This window comes from Oryza glaberrima, chromosome 6 (assembly GCF_000147395.1).
Source record: "Oryza glaberrima chromosome 6, OglaRS2, whole genome shotgun sequence".
In the NCBI taxonomy this organism is placed as follows: domain Eukaryota; kingdom Viridiplantae; phylum Streptophyta; class Magnoliopsida; order Poales; family Poaceae; genus Oryza; species Oryza glaberrima.
The window spans coordinates 8,986,276-9,001,512 of NC_068331.1; the positions used below are offsets into that span (position 1 = coordinate 8,986,276).

At 41.0% G+C, this 15,237-nt stretch overlaps 1 protein-coding gene and 1 pseudogene across 1 annotated transcript; one reads left to right on the plus strand and one right to left on the minus strand.

Annotated features, from left to right (window-relative positions):
- The first annotated feature begins 878 nt into the window (after window positions 1-878).
- LOC127775960 (probable amidase At4g34880) lies at window positions 879-8,747 on the plus strand (annotated as a pseudogene).
- Window positions 8,748-9,683: 936 nt separating this feature from the next.
- On the minus strand, window positions 9,684-10,588 carry LOC127777904 (RING-H2 finger protein ATL52-like). Its single transcript, XM_052304528.1, has one exon. The coding sequence runs from the start codon at window positions 10,486-10,488 to the stop codon at window positions 9,964-9,966; it is 525 nt and encodes a 174-aa protein (XP_052160488.1). The 5' UTR covers window positions 10,489-10,588; the 3' UTR covers window positions 9,684-9,963.
- Window positions 10,589-15,237: the final 4,649 nt, after the last annotated feature.

Genomic DNA, 15,237 nt, shown 5'->3' on the forward strand with positions numbered 1-15,237 from the left:
CCTTAAACTTGCAGAAAGAACAAAAGATGGAGAAAAAACGACTAATATTGTTCATAATCTTCCCTAGCCAACACAAGAAACAGAAGAGGGAAGATTGGCGATGGTGCTCTAGTGACCACGGCGGTGAGTAAGGTGGCCGGACGTGTCCCACGATGTAACTCGTCCATAGATGGTGGCGGTTGGCAACAAAGAGAACATGAACAATGGGAACGGGCCGGCAACAACATGGTTCCGATAGAGAGTGAAACGGCAAAGGCGAGCTCTTGTAGTGAACATGGTACATGTGAGTATGTCAAAACGTGTTCCCAGACGAGGAGATTCCGTTTTTCTTGAACGCGCAAGAGGGAGGGAACGCAGGGAGAGGAGGGATGCCAAGGAGAAGAGATGTCGCGGGGGAGGAAGAGGACGTGCGGCGAGGGAGAGATGTGGGGTGCCGTGAGGGAGGAGGGAGGCGGGAGAGGAGGGCCGTCAGGAGAAGAGGGGCTGCGGGTAGGGGGAGCATGTGGAGATTAGGGCACCGGTAGAGGGGAGAGAGGTGGAAGCGGAGAGGGGAGGCGAAGGGGGAGGGGGTGATGGACGAAAGGGGTGGCGAAAGCCTTACGTATTTTGTAATTAGTTATAGTTATAGATTTGATTGACATATGGGCCTCTCATATTTTGTTTTAATCTTTTTTAGTTTTCAATTTTGCTCCTTTTATTTATTTTTATCAAACAACCACTTAAGCGCCACGTTAGTACCATATGGGACCTTGTTTGCAGTGGTTCGGTTTTATGGTCGCTAAAGGATACAAAATGAACCTATTCCACATCTCACGGTCGACACACAGTATTCAACCCTGCACACCCCAACTGGACATATATGCCCATAGCAGCCAAGCTCAAATTCCCAAATGCACACGACCCTGTTGTCTCGCCAAATTGTTGTTGTGGCTGGCCCCCAATAGTTGAGGACCACCGATCCTTGTGTGCTGTCATGCTGTGCATAACTAGCGATGCTCCTCCAACAACACCCACGCTAACTGACACTCACCACAGAACAGGATGTCTCGCCGCCGTCTGCAGCAGCTGCTTCTCGCCGCCGTCGTGCTCGTCCACGCCGCCGCCGTCGGCTGCCGAGCGTTCCAGATCGAGGAGGCCACCGTCGACGACATCCAGCTCGGCTTCAGGAACGGCAGCCTCACCTCCAGGCGGCTCGTCCTCTTCTACCTCGACCGCATCGCGCGCCTCAACCCGCTCCTCCACGCCGTCATCGAGGTCAACCCCGACGCGCTCGCGCAGGCGGCGCGCGCCGACGCCGAGCGCCGGCGGTCGCCGTCCCGCTGCGGTGGCCCGCTCCACGGCGTCCCCGTCTTGCTCAAGGACAACATCGCGACGCGCGACCGGCTCAACACGACGGCCGGGTCGCTGGCGCTGCTGGGCTCCGTCGCCAGGCGGGACGCCGGCGTGGTGCGGCGGCTCCGGCGTGCCGGCGCGGTGGTGCTCGGCAAGGCCAACCTCGACGAGTGGGCCAACTTCCGCACCATCCAAGGCACCGGCGGCTGGAGCGCGCGTGGTGACCAGGGCCGGGTAAGCTCGTCGGTCTTGGTTTCTTCCATCACAAAGTCAACGTTCAACTTTGGAGCAATGAGCTTGTATATTCTATGCCAATTTATTGCAGACTTATTTTTTCTTAGTAAATTTCTTAAATCCCCACCTATTATGGTCCAAATTATATAAAACTACACGGATTTTGGTACGTGGCACATAACACTAAGTATTATGGTAGTAAAGTTTCATAAAAACTACACTGCAGTGGCGTATAGCTAGCTAGGTGGCACTGTGGTCCATGTACCACCTAAAAATTTGATCGATATTAAAACTATAAGATATGTGCTAGTCAACATAATAAAAATTATATAGTACACCACCCATTTAATTAACCTATTACATATAGATGGACCACCTTTACTTTAAATCCTAGCTACGCCACTGCCACACTGTTAGCTATTTTGACATCCTCCGATATTAAAATTTTGAAAAGCGAATGTCGCATTTATAGATGGATAAAATCCTCGTAAGTTTGAGATGCGGCTGTAGAACTTAAAAGTGTGATATATTAAAGTCAAAATAATCAGTAGTGTGATTTTAGAAAACTTTAGAACCATAATATCTAAGATTATGTGTCACATGACCAAATCACCGTGGTTTTGTATAATTTGGACTATAATATGTAGAGTTTTATGAAATTTACTCTTAGAAAAATGACCATTGATGCCATTGACTCATTACTACATTAGTGTCAAAATGACCATAGCTGTAAATTTTTCTTTAGCTTATCAAAACATAGCTTACTCTAAAACACGAGTTATTTGACATATCCTTATAAACTTATCACTTATTACCTTGGTATTTTGCGGACAAGAAAGCAAATTTTTGTCGCTGCAAAACAATTCAAAATTCGAGCTCTTATGCCAGTACATTACTAAATATTTGGCATGCATATGCAGAATCCATATGTTCTATCAGCGGCTCCATGCGGTTCAAGCACAGGATCAGCCATTGCAGCTGCAGCCAACATGGCGGCAGCAACACTTGGGACTGAGACTGATGGATCCATACTCTGCCCATCATCGTTGAATTCAGTGGTTGGGATCAAACCAACCGTTGGATTGACAAGCCGGGCTGGTGTTGTTCCTATCTCCCCTAGGCAAGACACTATCGGGTAATCTAGACATACTCCTTCGTTGCCAAATACTTGTTGCCAGATGTTATTCATATTTAAAATTGGACCGTTTATCTTTTTTACGAAAATTTTATAAAATACCTAAATTAAGATACTACGTTAGTAAAGTGCGTTACATCTTTAACATAAGCATTATGCTTTCGCTCTTGATAGTCTAATCATTTATTATTAGTGATCAAAATTGCAACTGTGGTGGTCAACGGTGACAACTATGTAGATGTATATACATACCAATGGATGTGTTGATTTAACTTTTACTGTCACAAAATCACAATACAGTCGTGTTCTTGTGTATGCACGAGATCCAAAGTACTCTATTTTAATTTCTTATAATGTACCAATTGGACAATTGACTTGGTAAACTCAATCCTATCAAGTCAATGTCAAAGCTATTAGACGAAATTTTCAAATAGCATATCTGATGTTCACCCTTAAAAGGGACTTTGACTAACTTGAGAAATGCCATCAGACATGAGCTTGGTTTGAAAATTGCCATCCCAAATATCTTGTATAGAAAAATGTCATTTGAAATGTTCAAAAATATGAAAAATATATTGACATGGCATTTAGATCAAGCTGTCAATTTTTTTTCCATCGTGAGGTCCATTAACATCAAACTAGTTAGAAAATGTAGTAAATGATAGTTTTGCCCTTCTTTCTTTCCCAACATAGGGAAAATTCGAAATTATTTTGCTCTAGAATAATCTAGTTTTATGGCTTTGCTATAAACCACTCTAGTTTTGTGTTTCTTTATCAAAAGACATTCCAACCATTATTTTATTATATCCTCTTCCACTAGAGAGATAAAACTTTACAAAAATGATTTTAAAATTGGACAAGCTTGCAAGATTAAAATTTAAACACATTTGATGAATTTGAACATATTTTACAAAATTTCAAACTTGTTGCAAATAACGGAAATAAAAAAACTTGTAGCAAATAATGGTAATAAAAAAAATCAGAGATGGATACTACAAGCAAAAATGTTTTTTATATGTACTATTTGATTTAGGGTCTAAAATTTGATTTATTTCCCTGATATTATTAAACTATTTTCTAGTTGCCTGATATTATTTTCCTAAATAAAATTCAGAGGTGGACTTTCAAATATTTACTACAAGCCAAAAAAATGTTTTTATATATCTACTATATGATTTAGAGCCTAGAGTTAATTTTATTTGCTTGATAGAGGATTGCTATGGTTGGAAAAGTTTAAGAAAACGAAAAAAGGGCATGGGCAATATATTATTTTATAATCTTTGGATGGAAAATGTGATGGCAATGAAAAGTGGATTATTCCTTGTTTGCCACTTGCAAATTCATCACTGGCAAATTCGCAAGATCCCTTATTTGCCCATGAGAATGAGAGCGCGCGGTATAACTAGTTATGTATTTAATGGCATAAAGGATCTTCGTGATGGTATTGCCTATTCTGTTGTGGTGGCAATGAACAAATTAAGTCCATATACTTCACTTGTTTTGTTGGCACCAGGTGTCAAATGTATACCCATGATTTAACTTGGATAATGACATGGCTTTATAAGACAAGGTTTTTTCTCTTTGTATATCTTGCTATTATTAATCTTCAAATTGTTTATGGTCATTTAGATCATTTTACCAGTTAACAAATAATTAATATCACTGACCTCTGTTTACAACCTAACTGCATTCATCACGACAGAGTCCTTGTATGAAGAAAAGAATAGTTTGGAAGCTGGATGCTCTCAATTTTGAAAATTGAAAAATTAAAAAAATAACAAGAATATAAATTTAATAGCATTAAATAGTTATAGGAAAACTGAATCTACTGCTCTAAAATATGTTAATCAGACACAACAAATCGATGGAAAATGATCATACTGTAAAATCATCAAATCATCTTATCATTTTAAAATGCAGGCCAATTTGTCGGACAGTAGCAGATGCAGTCCAAGTACTAGATGCTATTGTCGGTTATGACAGCCGTGATGCGAAAGCCACAAGGGCAGCATCCAAGTATATCCCACCTGGTGGATATGTGCAGTTTTTGAAACCTGATGGATTAAAAGGCAAGAGAATAGGCATCCCAAATGGATTTTTCAACTTCCCAAGTGGGACAGTGCAGCAGATTGTTTACCAGCAACTTCTCGACACAGTGAGGTATGTATTTACCAGAATTTTCACGAAATTATATACATTGGTATAGGATATAAGAAAAATTGAGATTTCAATTTGCGTTTCACAGAAATAAAAATTACATAATTCCCATCATCTGGTTTAAAAATTAATGATGTAAGACCCTACAATTAATTCTATACGTGAATCTTGGTTGAACATCGACCTGTGGCGGCAGCAGCAAGAGATGAGAAAACAGATAATTGGGAATGAGAATTGTAGATTGAATCTCCTTGCTTTATTCATCCGAATGCAGCCTCTAAATAGGCTTACAATTGGTAGGAGGTGACTAGGGATCGGTTGCCTGATTCAAATCTTCAGAAATCAGGCGTTGATGTCAGCATGACGTCAGCGTCATCCATATGTGTAAAACCACTTTAAACTAATTTTTCTCTTAAATTATTTATCCCGATTGCACCATTAAATTCGTTGCAATTAAATCTTCAAAACAAGATCACACATGGATATATTCGGACGAAAAAATAGCTTATTATTGATTTTTTTTAAAATGTTGCATGATGTTCCACCAGGTATATCGGAATTGTTTCACTAAGTAGATCGAAAATGTTTTAGTCGTTAAAATCGGGTGTTGTTTCACCTTATATAAAAACAATGTTTCAGCAAATAGCGAAAGAATGTTTCAGTTCACTGCAACATTAGATCCATAAATAGTGAAACACTATAAGTACGCTAGGTGAAACATTTTTTGGTGGAACAAAAAATAAAACGAATTCCCTTAATAGAGAGTTTCTAAAATATGTGGGTGATTTGTTATAATGGAGTATTTCAGTTCACTGCAACATTAGATCTATACATAGTGAAACATTCTAACTGCACTAGATAAAATATTTTTTGTGGAACAAAAAAATAAACCAAATTCCCTTAATAGAGGGTTTCCAAAATATGTGGGTAATTTGTTGTAATAGAGTTGTGTGTGTGGACACGTGGCAGACCAGGGGGGAGCGCGTGTGTGCATGGGGGCGGGGGAGCGCCCGATTTCTGCTCCCCGCCCGATCGTCCGACGGGAATCATTTTTCCAATTGGTAACCAAATTGCTAAGAAATAGCTAAAAAACTGATAAGGAAAACAGCTAACAAACTTTATCTAATTTGCAAGCGGATAGAACTGTTGGCGTCCGGCACGGCCGATCAGACACGACGTGCTGCGCTCCCTGCTGCCGCATCCTGCTGAGCCGGCGTGCCTCTGCGACGATACGTTATCCCGACCATGATAATTATTTGGAAACAAATTGAAACATCTAGCCTTTTATTGTCATTTAAAGCAGGTGTAATTTTGTGAAATTTAATCTAATGGTTATTGGACTTTTTGGAGCATCGGTATTCTAAATTATAGCAGATATGAACCAGTTTAGGTAATATGCCTTGCACTTTACGTGTGGCAATATGGAAAAGCCAATGTCCTTGATATCTGACATTTACATCCTTTTTTTGAAGGAAACAAGGGGCAGTTGTGATTGAGAACCTGGACATAGCAAACCTGACTGTTATACAAGATGTCCTTAACAATGGGCAGCAGATTGTGTTACCAGCAGAGTTCAAGTCAAGCCTTAACACTTATCTGTCAGACTTATCCTACTCCCCTGTTCGTTCACTTGCGGAAATAATTGCTTTCAACGATGCACATCCTATTGAGGTCTGCTCTAGTTCATAACCTTTTTTTTCTGTGTGTATTCTTTCGCAGTTCCACAGTTTTACATGCCTTCATATTACGAGAAAAGGTTATATTGTATATTTTTCTTCAAATCTGAAGAAACCATCCGTTATTTGTTATCAGATGATACACAGAATCTAGTACTTGTTGAAGTTGATCCTTTCATCAAAACATACGTAAAACCATTTATATATTCTTTCCATCAGCACAAAAGGTACTGTTAGATTTTGTTAGGAGAAATATTTAAGACGACATACGATTAGAAAATTTTCTGTTCTGAAGAGGCACTATAAAATGTTTCTAAAATGACAAACAAAAAAAAACATAGACTTCAAACATTCTAAAGTGCGTAACTGATACTCCCTCCGTTTTATATTTATAAGTCGTTTCGATTTTTTTCTAGTCCAATTTTACTCCCTCCGGGCTGATAATATTAGTCGTTTTGGACAAGGATAAAGTCAAACTTTAAAATATTTGACTACAAATAATTTTTAAAATATTTATCTTAAAAATATGAAAACCATATGTGTAGATTAGTCTTAAAAAATACTTCAATAAAATCATATATTTGTTGATATTTCTATATATATTATAATAGAAAATAGTTGTTAAAGTTAATTTTTGGAGACCGTGCCCTTGTCTAAAACGACAAGTATTATCAACCCGGAGGAAGTATTAAGTTTGACCAAACTTATAGACAAATTTAATTAGCAATATTTAAAACACCAAATTAGTTTCATTACATCTAGCATTGAATATATTTTGATAATATATTTGTTTTGGGTTTGTCAAAGATAAAAAAGTTTGATTAAGAAAAAAAAAGTCAAAAACGACTTAATTATAATATGAGCGGGGCAGTAGTTACTTACTATTCTTGCATACTAAACTTTTTGAGCATCACGGTATATTTATGTTGTTGCAGGTTATGAAGTCAATATTACTTTTATTACTATAGTTGATTGCATTTCATCTTCTTTTTTTCAAGATTATGAATCTTGGTATGTAAACTAACCAGCTTAAAATTTCGAAAATGTTAAAACAGATCGCTAAATCATATTGCCAAATATGTGTGTATAACAGGAGAGACTAAAGGATTTTGGGTAGCTCATCTTCCTGGTAGCTGAGAACACTACTGGCATCGGCGCACTCGAGAGAGCCATAATCCATCAACTAAACAAGCTTTCAGCTGACGGACTGGAGAAGCTAATGAAGGATGAGCAGCTGGATGCAATTATCACGCCCAATGACTCAGTTTCCACCGTTCTCGCCATTGGCGGCATGCCGGCAATCACCGTACCAGCTGGATACGGTAAGAGGGGAGTCCCCTTCGGAATTTGCTTTGGTGGATTGAAGGGCTATGAGCCGAGGCTAATTGAGATGGCTTATGCATTTGAGCAAGCTACCAAGGTCAGAAAACCCCCTAAGTTCTTGCGTGGAACATTTTAGCAAGATGGCAGACATGTCTTTAACTAGTAAAGCCAATAATTCACTGGGCTGATCGTTTATCCACTGCTGGGGAACCCATCTTTAGTCCTGGTTTATACTCCTTTTCGTATAATCCAGGACTAAACATATCCATTTTTAATACCGGTTGGTAATTAACACCAACCGTTACTAAAGATGCCACGGTAACACCAACCAGTAGTAAAGATGGTAGCATCTGCCATGTGGCATCAGGTGGTACCATCTTTAGTACCGTGGCATCATGGCTTGGCATCAGAAAGGTCCCTAAGTAATTCTCGCATGGAACATTTTAGCAAGATGATAGACATGTTTTTAACTAGTAAAGCAAAATAATTCAGTGAGCTGATCGTTTATCACAACTACTATTATTGAGCTTGGGAATGCAATTTAAAACATTGGTGAGTGGGCTTGGGAACATTTTAGCAAGATGATAGACATGTTTTTAACTAGTAAATGTACCATCGCCGACCGATCGAGGAGAGGCGGCTACTGCCTTCGCGTCACCGCGAAGAGGACGGCCGCTGCCGTCGCATCCCCGGGGAGAGGCCGGCTGGCTTGACTTAGAGAGGTGATGAGGTGAGGATGCATTGCCGTTGCATAGCCGAAAAGATGGTGGAGATAAGGTTAGAAAGAGACAAAGGCAGAGGTATTTTGGTCCGGGAAAAAAATAAAATTGAGCAAAAGCATTTCTATCAACAAAAAGAATGAAAGTGGTATTTTGGTGAACACATCTCAGTTTAGGATGGTATTATAGCGAACCAATTTGAAGCGATGGTATTTCAGTGAAACCATTCTTTTGTGATGGTAATTTCTCGTTCGCGTGGGTGGGTTTGGCTCTGTGTTGGTGGGGGTACCAGGATAGGGTTAGACCGCGCGTGTCGGAATATCAGGAATTCTTTTTGTTATCTCAAAATCATGAAAATATAGGATACGTACGGGATATGTATCGGAGCGTTTCCGATAGGTATTCGTATTCATCGCCATATCAGATACGGATACGTTGCATGTGAGACGTATCCAGGTAATATAGGTAGGGACTACCAATATCATACACAGATGAGTGCTCATTCGATCACTACTAAAGAAAAACACTTCTGTACCGGTTAGGAACTAACCATATGTGTCATATATCCCAGCCGGCACTCAGCATGCAGCACCCATGACCTAGGTCATCGGTGTCAATTATTGAACAGTAACTATAATACATATATATGCCGGTTTTAGTAAAAAATGACACCTATATAGAATTATAGGTGCTGGTTCTTGAAACAATTGTCATGTGGCTGCCTTATGGCACTGGTTCTTTAGAACAACCAGCACCTATATGTACCATATAGTTACCAATTGTTCACCGGCAAGGACACATGGTAAGACTATAGATGTCGGTTTGTAATAAAAACCGACACCAATATGCCGGTTTGTAGCAAACGGTTCAATTCAATAAGCAAGAGTGAAACGGAGTGAGAAATAATGAAAACTATATACTGAGCTCATAGGTATCGGTTCTTAACTAGAACCGGCACGTATATCTGAAGCCATATTGGTGCTAGTTATCATAGTGGACCCTCCAATGGCTACTTCCGATGGTGAAGATCTCAAAGGTGTCGGTATTTAAATAGAATTGACACCTTTCTCGGATAGCGATGTTGGTTCTAAAATAGGCCCCACATTTTAGAACTTTGATGAGATAGAAATAAACCCTACACTTTTTATTTATGTCCTCATATCACTTAAATTAAATTTGATGGTAACTAGTTATAGTTTAATTTGTTTTTTTATAACTTGTAAAAGTTAAAATTTAATTTACATTTTTATAACGATATAACACGTGCTAATACATCATCTCAAATATTTTAAAAAATTTTCATATTGACTAACATACGAACAACCAGAAAACGTTCCCTCCAGTTGAAAATCCACTGTCCACGCCCACACGAAACCTAGCTAACCATCTATCTTTCGGCGACGATCTCCACCGTGGCGGGGCTACTACTCCTCCCTGCCACGGTGGTCTCCACGGCAGGCCCAGCCGCCGCCGCCATCTTCCGCTCACCCTCCGGCGCCCGGCCAACCACGTCGGCGCGGCACACGGGGCACCACCGGCTCTTCCTCAGCCACGAGTCCACGCACGGCGCGTGGAAGCTGTGCTCGCACCGGGGCAGCCGCCGGCACCGGTCCCCGGCCTCCAGCGCCTCCAGGCACACGGCGCAGTCCCCGCCGCCGCCGCCCTTGACGACGTCGTGGCACGGCAGCGCGTCGATCTCGTCGGCGGACAGGCCCTTCCCTCCTCCTCCTCGCCGATCTCCACCGCCGTTCCCCTCCGCCGCGCGCCCGGCCTCCTCCTCCTCGCCGCGCGACGCCCCGCGCCCGCGCCGCAGCGCCCAGAAGACGACGATGATGTGGACGACCAGCATCAGCGCGACGCCGGCCACCAGGAGGAAGATGGAGATCACCGACGACGACGACGGCGACGCCATTATATTCTAGCTAATAACTAAGTATGCAGCTCGTGGACCTCCATGTGCTGCAGCCATGGATGCATCGTCTTTGCTTCTTCCGCTGCTCTTGCTTTGGATGTGCAGACAGATAGCTAGATTTATAGCTAGCGTTGGATTGTTCAGGAGAAACCAAAGAGGAATGACGACGACGACGACGACGACTGTTAATTACCAGATCAGCATGCAAAGCTAGTTGAGGAGGAAGGCATTAAGTGAAGTAGTTAACACACTCATCGTCACTGCTGATAATTAAAGCCAGAAGTGACCGAAACAGAAGGGACAAACATAACAGTTCAGTGTTGCAAGCCCAAATGTGCACGCCTGTTAATTGGGGTGTTTTAAATGTGAGCTTAGAGCATCACCAACACTTCCCCCAAATTCCAAATCCAAAAAATATTTTTAGGAATCTCTAATCAGGAGTTAGGATTTCTTTTTTTAAAAAAACTTATTTTCAATGCATTGCTTAAAATTAGCTTCATAAAACAAAAAAGTAGGCCCACCTTCAACCCCCTCCATGCTATTGTCATCTCCATCCGCGCGATCGGTCCCTCCCCCTCTGCTTCATGCTATCAAAAATTGGAAGTGGTTGTGCGCTCCCAACTTGTGGAGAGCTCAAAAATTGGATATGGGACATTGAAATTTTCGGGAATTGATTAGGGGGGGGACTGTTGGAGTATGATTTTTACCTAAAATCACATAATTTTTGTGTTGGGAGCTATTGGTGATGCTCTTAGTTAATAATCTGTACTCACCCTATACCATATATAGGTAAGGTGTTTTGGTTTTCTTATTGGTTAAAATTTTCTAACTTCGATAAGTTTATAGAAAAATATATCAACATATAAAATCAACTTAGTTTCATTAAAATCTACCTTGAAATATGTCTTGATAGTGTATTTATTTGGTACATTACCATAGATGTTAATTATCTTTTTACATAAATTTGATAAAAATAGAAAAAAATATTTAAGATAAAATTAAATTAAAATGCCTAACAATATGGAAGTGAGGGAGTATATTGAGATGGATTATAGTTACTTGTTTGATGTAATTTCCTTTAACATTTTAATATTTGATAAACAATATTATATTTTTAACCTATGTTCTAAAGGATAATATTATTGCATAGAGATAGACATGCCAACTGGATATAACGTATTTTTTTCTAACCTTAACTTGATTTGCAAAACTAGTTATAATGATTATAGATTTAATTTTGTCATGACTATAAAAGGTGGCCAAACATGGAGGAACACAACAACCGCGAATTGAGCCATAATAATCGTCTCTCTCATGCCTATCTCATTCTACATACTACTAATTAATTGTTTTGAGAAGATGCATCCATGATGCATGCTGAATTAAATTGTCATACCAAATTGCAGATAGAATTCCTTTAAGAAAAGGGGAAAGATAGACGACAAAGTAGGGCAGTAGGGGCCTGGTTATATACTCCCTCCGTCTCTAAATATTTGACGCCATTAATTTTTTTAAACATATTTAATCGTTCGTTTTATTCAAAAACTTTTGTAAATATGTAATACTATATGTATACATAAAAGTATATTTAACAATGAATCAAATGATAGGAAAAGAATTAATAATTACTTAAATTTTTTGAATAAAACAAACGGTCAAACATGTTTTAAAAAGTTAACGGCTTCAAATATTTAGGGACGGAGGGAGTATATTTCAGTTCTTAATCGGATAATGCCATTGGAAAAGGTGAAAGATATTGTGTTCAAAAGCGACGTGTACATTGTTCCAATTTGATTCACTACTACATTTTTTTTTATTATGATCTTTTTGATTCGCTACTACTTGTCTTGCTACCGATGGGTAATGGATATGTATGGAGTAGTAGCTACCTAGGAAATGGACTATGCTAGTCCAAATTTTATATGTGAAAGTTTGTGACATTAGACGGACCTCCTTTCGTCAGCACGATATGAAAGGATGTGCCCAGCCCATGACAGTCACACTTTAACGGTGCATGGTTTTGTCACACAAAACAGGGGGACTATGCTACATCGCATTTGCAGCCGTACAAAATTGATGAGCTGAGATGCAACGCACGGTCGAGCTAGTTAATTAGTTAGGCGCGATGCAGACAACGACGGCAGATTTTTTTTTTAATCTCTATATGATCAGGGCTACTGTCAATAACTTCCTGGTTAATCAGGGATTAATCATGAGCTATGCAAGCTACCAAATCCTCAGGTTGAATTTACTTACTTACTGGGCCAGGATATTTGTTAATCACCTGGTTATTGCAAGATCAGTGTCACTTTTGAATGGATATGGTCACTATGAGTATATTTGGTCGCTCATATCCTCCATGCCTACCCTATCTCTCTCGTCCTCGCTAAGTTTAATCTAGCCAAGGACATACACATACAGCTATTGGGTTGTTCGCATCGGACAAACTTAGACACAATCAGATGTTGTTTGGTTGGTTGCATTACCAAATGTAGAAGAGTTTATTTGGTTGGTTATATGGACTTTCAGAACAATTGCTTCTCTATTTGGTAGGGTTTTAATATATCATTTTTTAAGAAATATATTAAACACACAATATAACCAATTAGATGTGTTAATTCACAAGCAAAGGATAATGTTATAATAACTCAAACGTCGATTTCTTTTTTTTTAAAAAAAAAGAGAGTGTCATGTATAGTGCATGGATGACCTCTAAACTTGTGCGAATGCATGTATCATATAGGTCCTTGAAGTTGTCATGTGTATCATATAGGTCCAAACGAGTTTCAACCTATTCCGTACGCTGACATGGCATGCTATATTAGCACCAATAGTATGTGCCGGTGAGATCCATGTGTTAGTCAAATATAGAAACAAAATTAAAAACATATTTTTCTCCCCCCCCCCCCTCTTTCGCACTCTTAATTTATTATCTTTCTATGTGACTGACATGATATGCGGGTCGCACTGACACGTAGGCGATATCGTAACATGCCACTTTAGGACACAGAGCGGGTTGGAACCTGTTTGAACCTATATGACATCCAGGACAAGTTTGGCGATTTAAAAGTATATTATGAAAGTTCATGGACCTATATAACCCACAAGTTTAAAGACCACCCGTGCACTTCACCCTTAACAAAAAATACAATAGCGTTTGACCCTCAATAATGGAGCGGCCCTTTTTACAACAACTATAGGTGGAAAAAGAAAAAAAGAAAAAAAGGAAAAAGAAAGAAAGAAAAAGGAGCGAGGACTCGAGAGAGCTTTGTCTCATCGTCGTTGATCTATTCACCCGTTCGCCATTCGCCACCACTCACCACCGCCAGAACCACCAGATCCGATGGGCACGAGCTCAAGGCCACTAGATCTAATGTTAGCAAGCTCGTGGCCACGGGATTCTACATCCCAATGGCTGAAAGAGAGGACAACGGCTAGCTAGGGGTCCTGAGCAAGTGTGACCAGTGACGGCCACTAGATCTAATGTTGACGGCGACAGCCGACAAGAAAGGAGTGAAGTGGCGGCAGTAGTGTGATGGAGGTGCGGTGGCGCTCCTCTTCCCAGATCTAGCAGTGATGGGGAGCAATGCCAACCAGATCCAGTTAGGCGAGCGGCGGGGCGACGAAGACGACTGGCGTGCCTCAATGAAGATGATGACAATGGCCATGGAGCGATGGGAAGACACTGCCGATGTTCCTATCTACACATCACTCCTCGCTGCATCGGATCTGGCGGCCGACGGCAGAAGAAGGTGCGGGATGATGGTGGCCAATGATTGAAGGTGCGGGAACGACTTGAACAGGAGAGATGTAGCAGCAAGGTGGATCCATCGTGCATCATTCCCTTCATCAAGCTCATTATCCCCATGTTCATTACCTCATCGCTCGCTGGGGAGAAATGAGGAGGGTCTAGGAGCAGGGTGTTGACCCCATGGCCTACCCTTGCACACGTGGGCCTGCCCGAGTAGCAAAGCTCAATTGAGCATTCCAACTTAGCTTGACTCGGGGGTGGTGGGGGCGGAGGGCATTTTACATCCGTTCGTCCATGCTAGGAGCGACGTGCAAGCAACCAAATGACAACCCATTGCATCCGTGCATGCAAGCCAAGTACCATGTAGGCAACCAAACATGCCCTATGGCTTGTTCCCTTCCGGGCCCAACCTTAATATGCAATACCAACCCCGTGCTTGCCAGTGCTAGCAAGGCCCGCCGACCACCACCTCCCTCCATCCTACTCTGTATCTATTGCGGCATCTTCTTTTATTCCTCAAGTCAAATAAGAACCCAATCCACTGCTTCTCATCCTCTGTCAGTCTGTCTCTAGCTGCTCTTTTTTTGTTGGGGGTAGTACACTGCCCCTATATGTGTCCCTTCCCTTGCCTCTTAACCACTTCGACAACAAATAGTCGCTAGCTCACACTAGCTTAATGCTCTCCTCCTATACTGTGGCTAAGGTGGCTCCCTACCATAGCAGGGGCACAAATCCAAAACAAAATGGCCAAGTATCCAGAGGCGGGGAACATGCCGAGGGTAGTATGGGTGGGTACATATAATAATACTGAATTCGGTCAATTTGTCTAGAACCCTCGGTTAAGAAAATAGATCGAACTGAGCAGATGAGCTGGCCCCCATCCCGCATCACCTCGCTGCCTCCATTAAGCACCGTGTGACATCCTGGCCCAATTAGGATGAGGCATGTGTGGCCCATGTGAGCTGTGTGTGCATGTTTAGTACAATCTTGCTAGTTTA

What these genes read in the sequence shown, in the direction of transcription:
- LOC127777904 (XM_052304528.1), bottom strand. Translation starts at nt 10,488, where the DNA reads ATGGCGTCGCCGTCGTCGTCGTCGGTGATCTCCATCTTCCTCCTGGTG.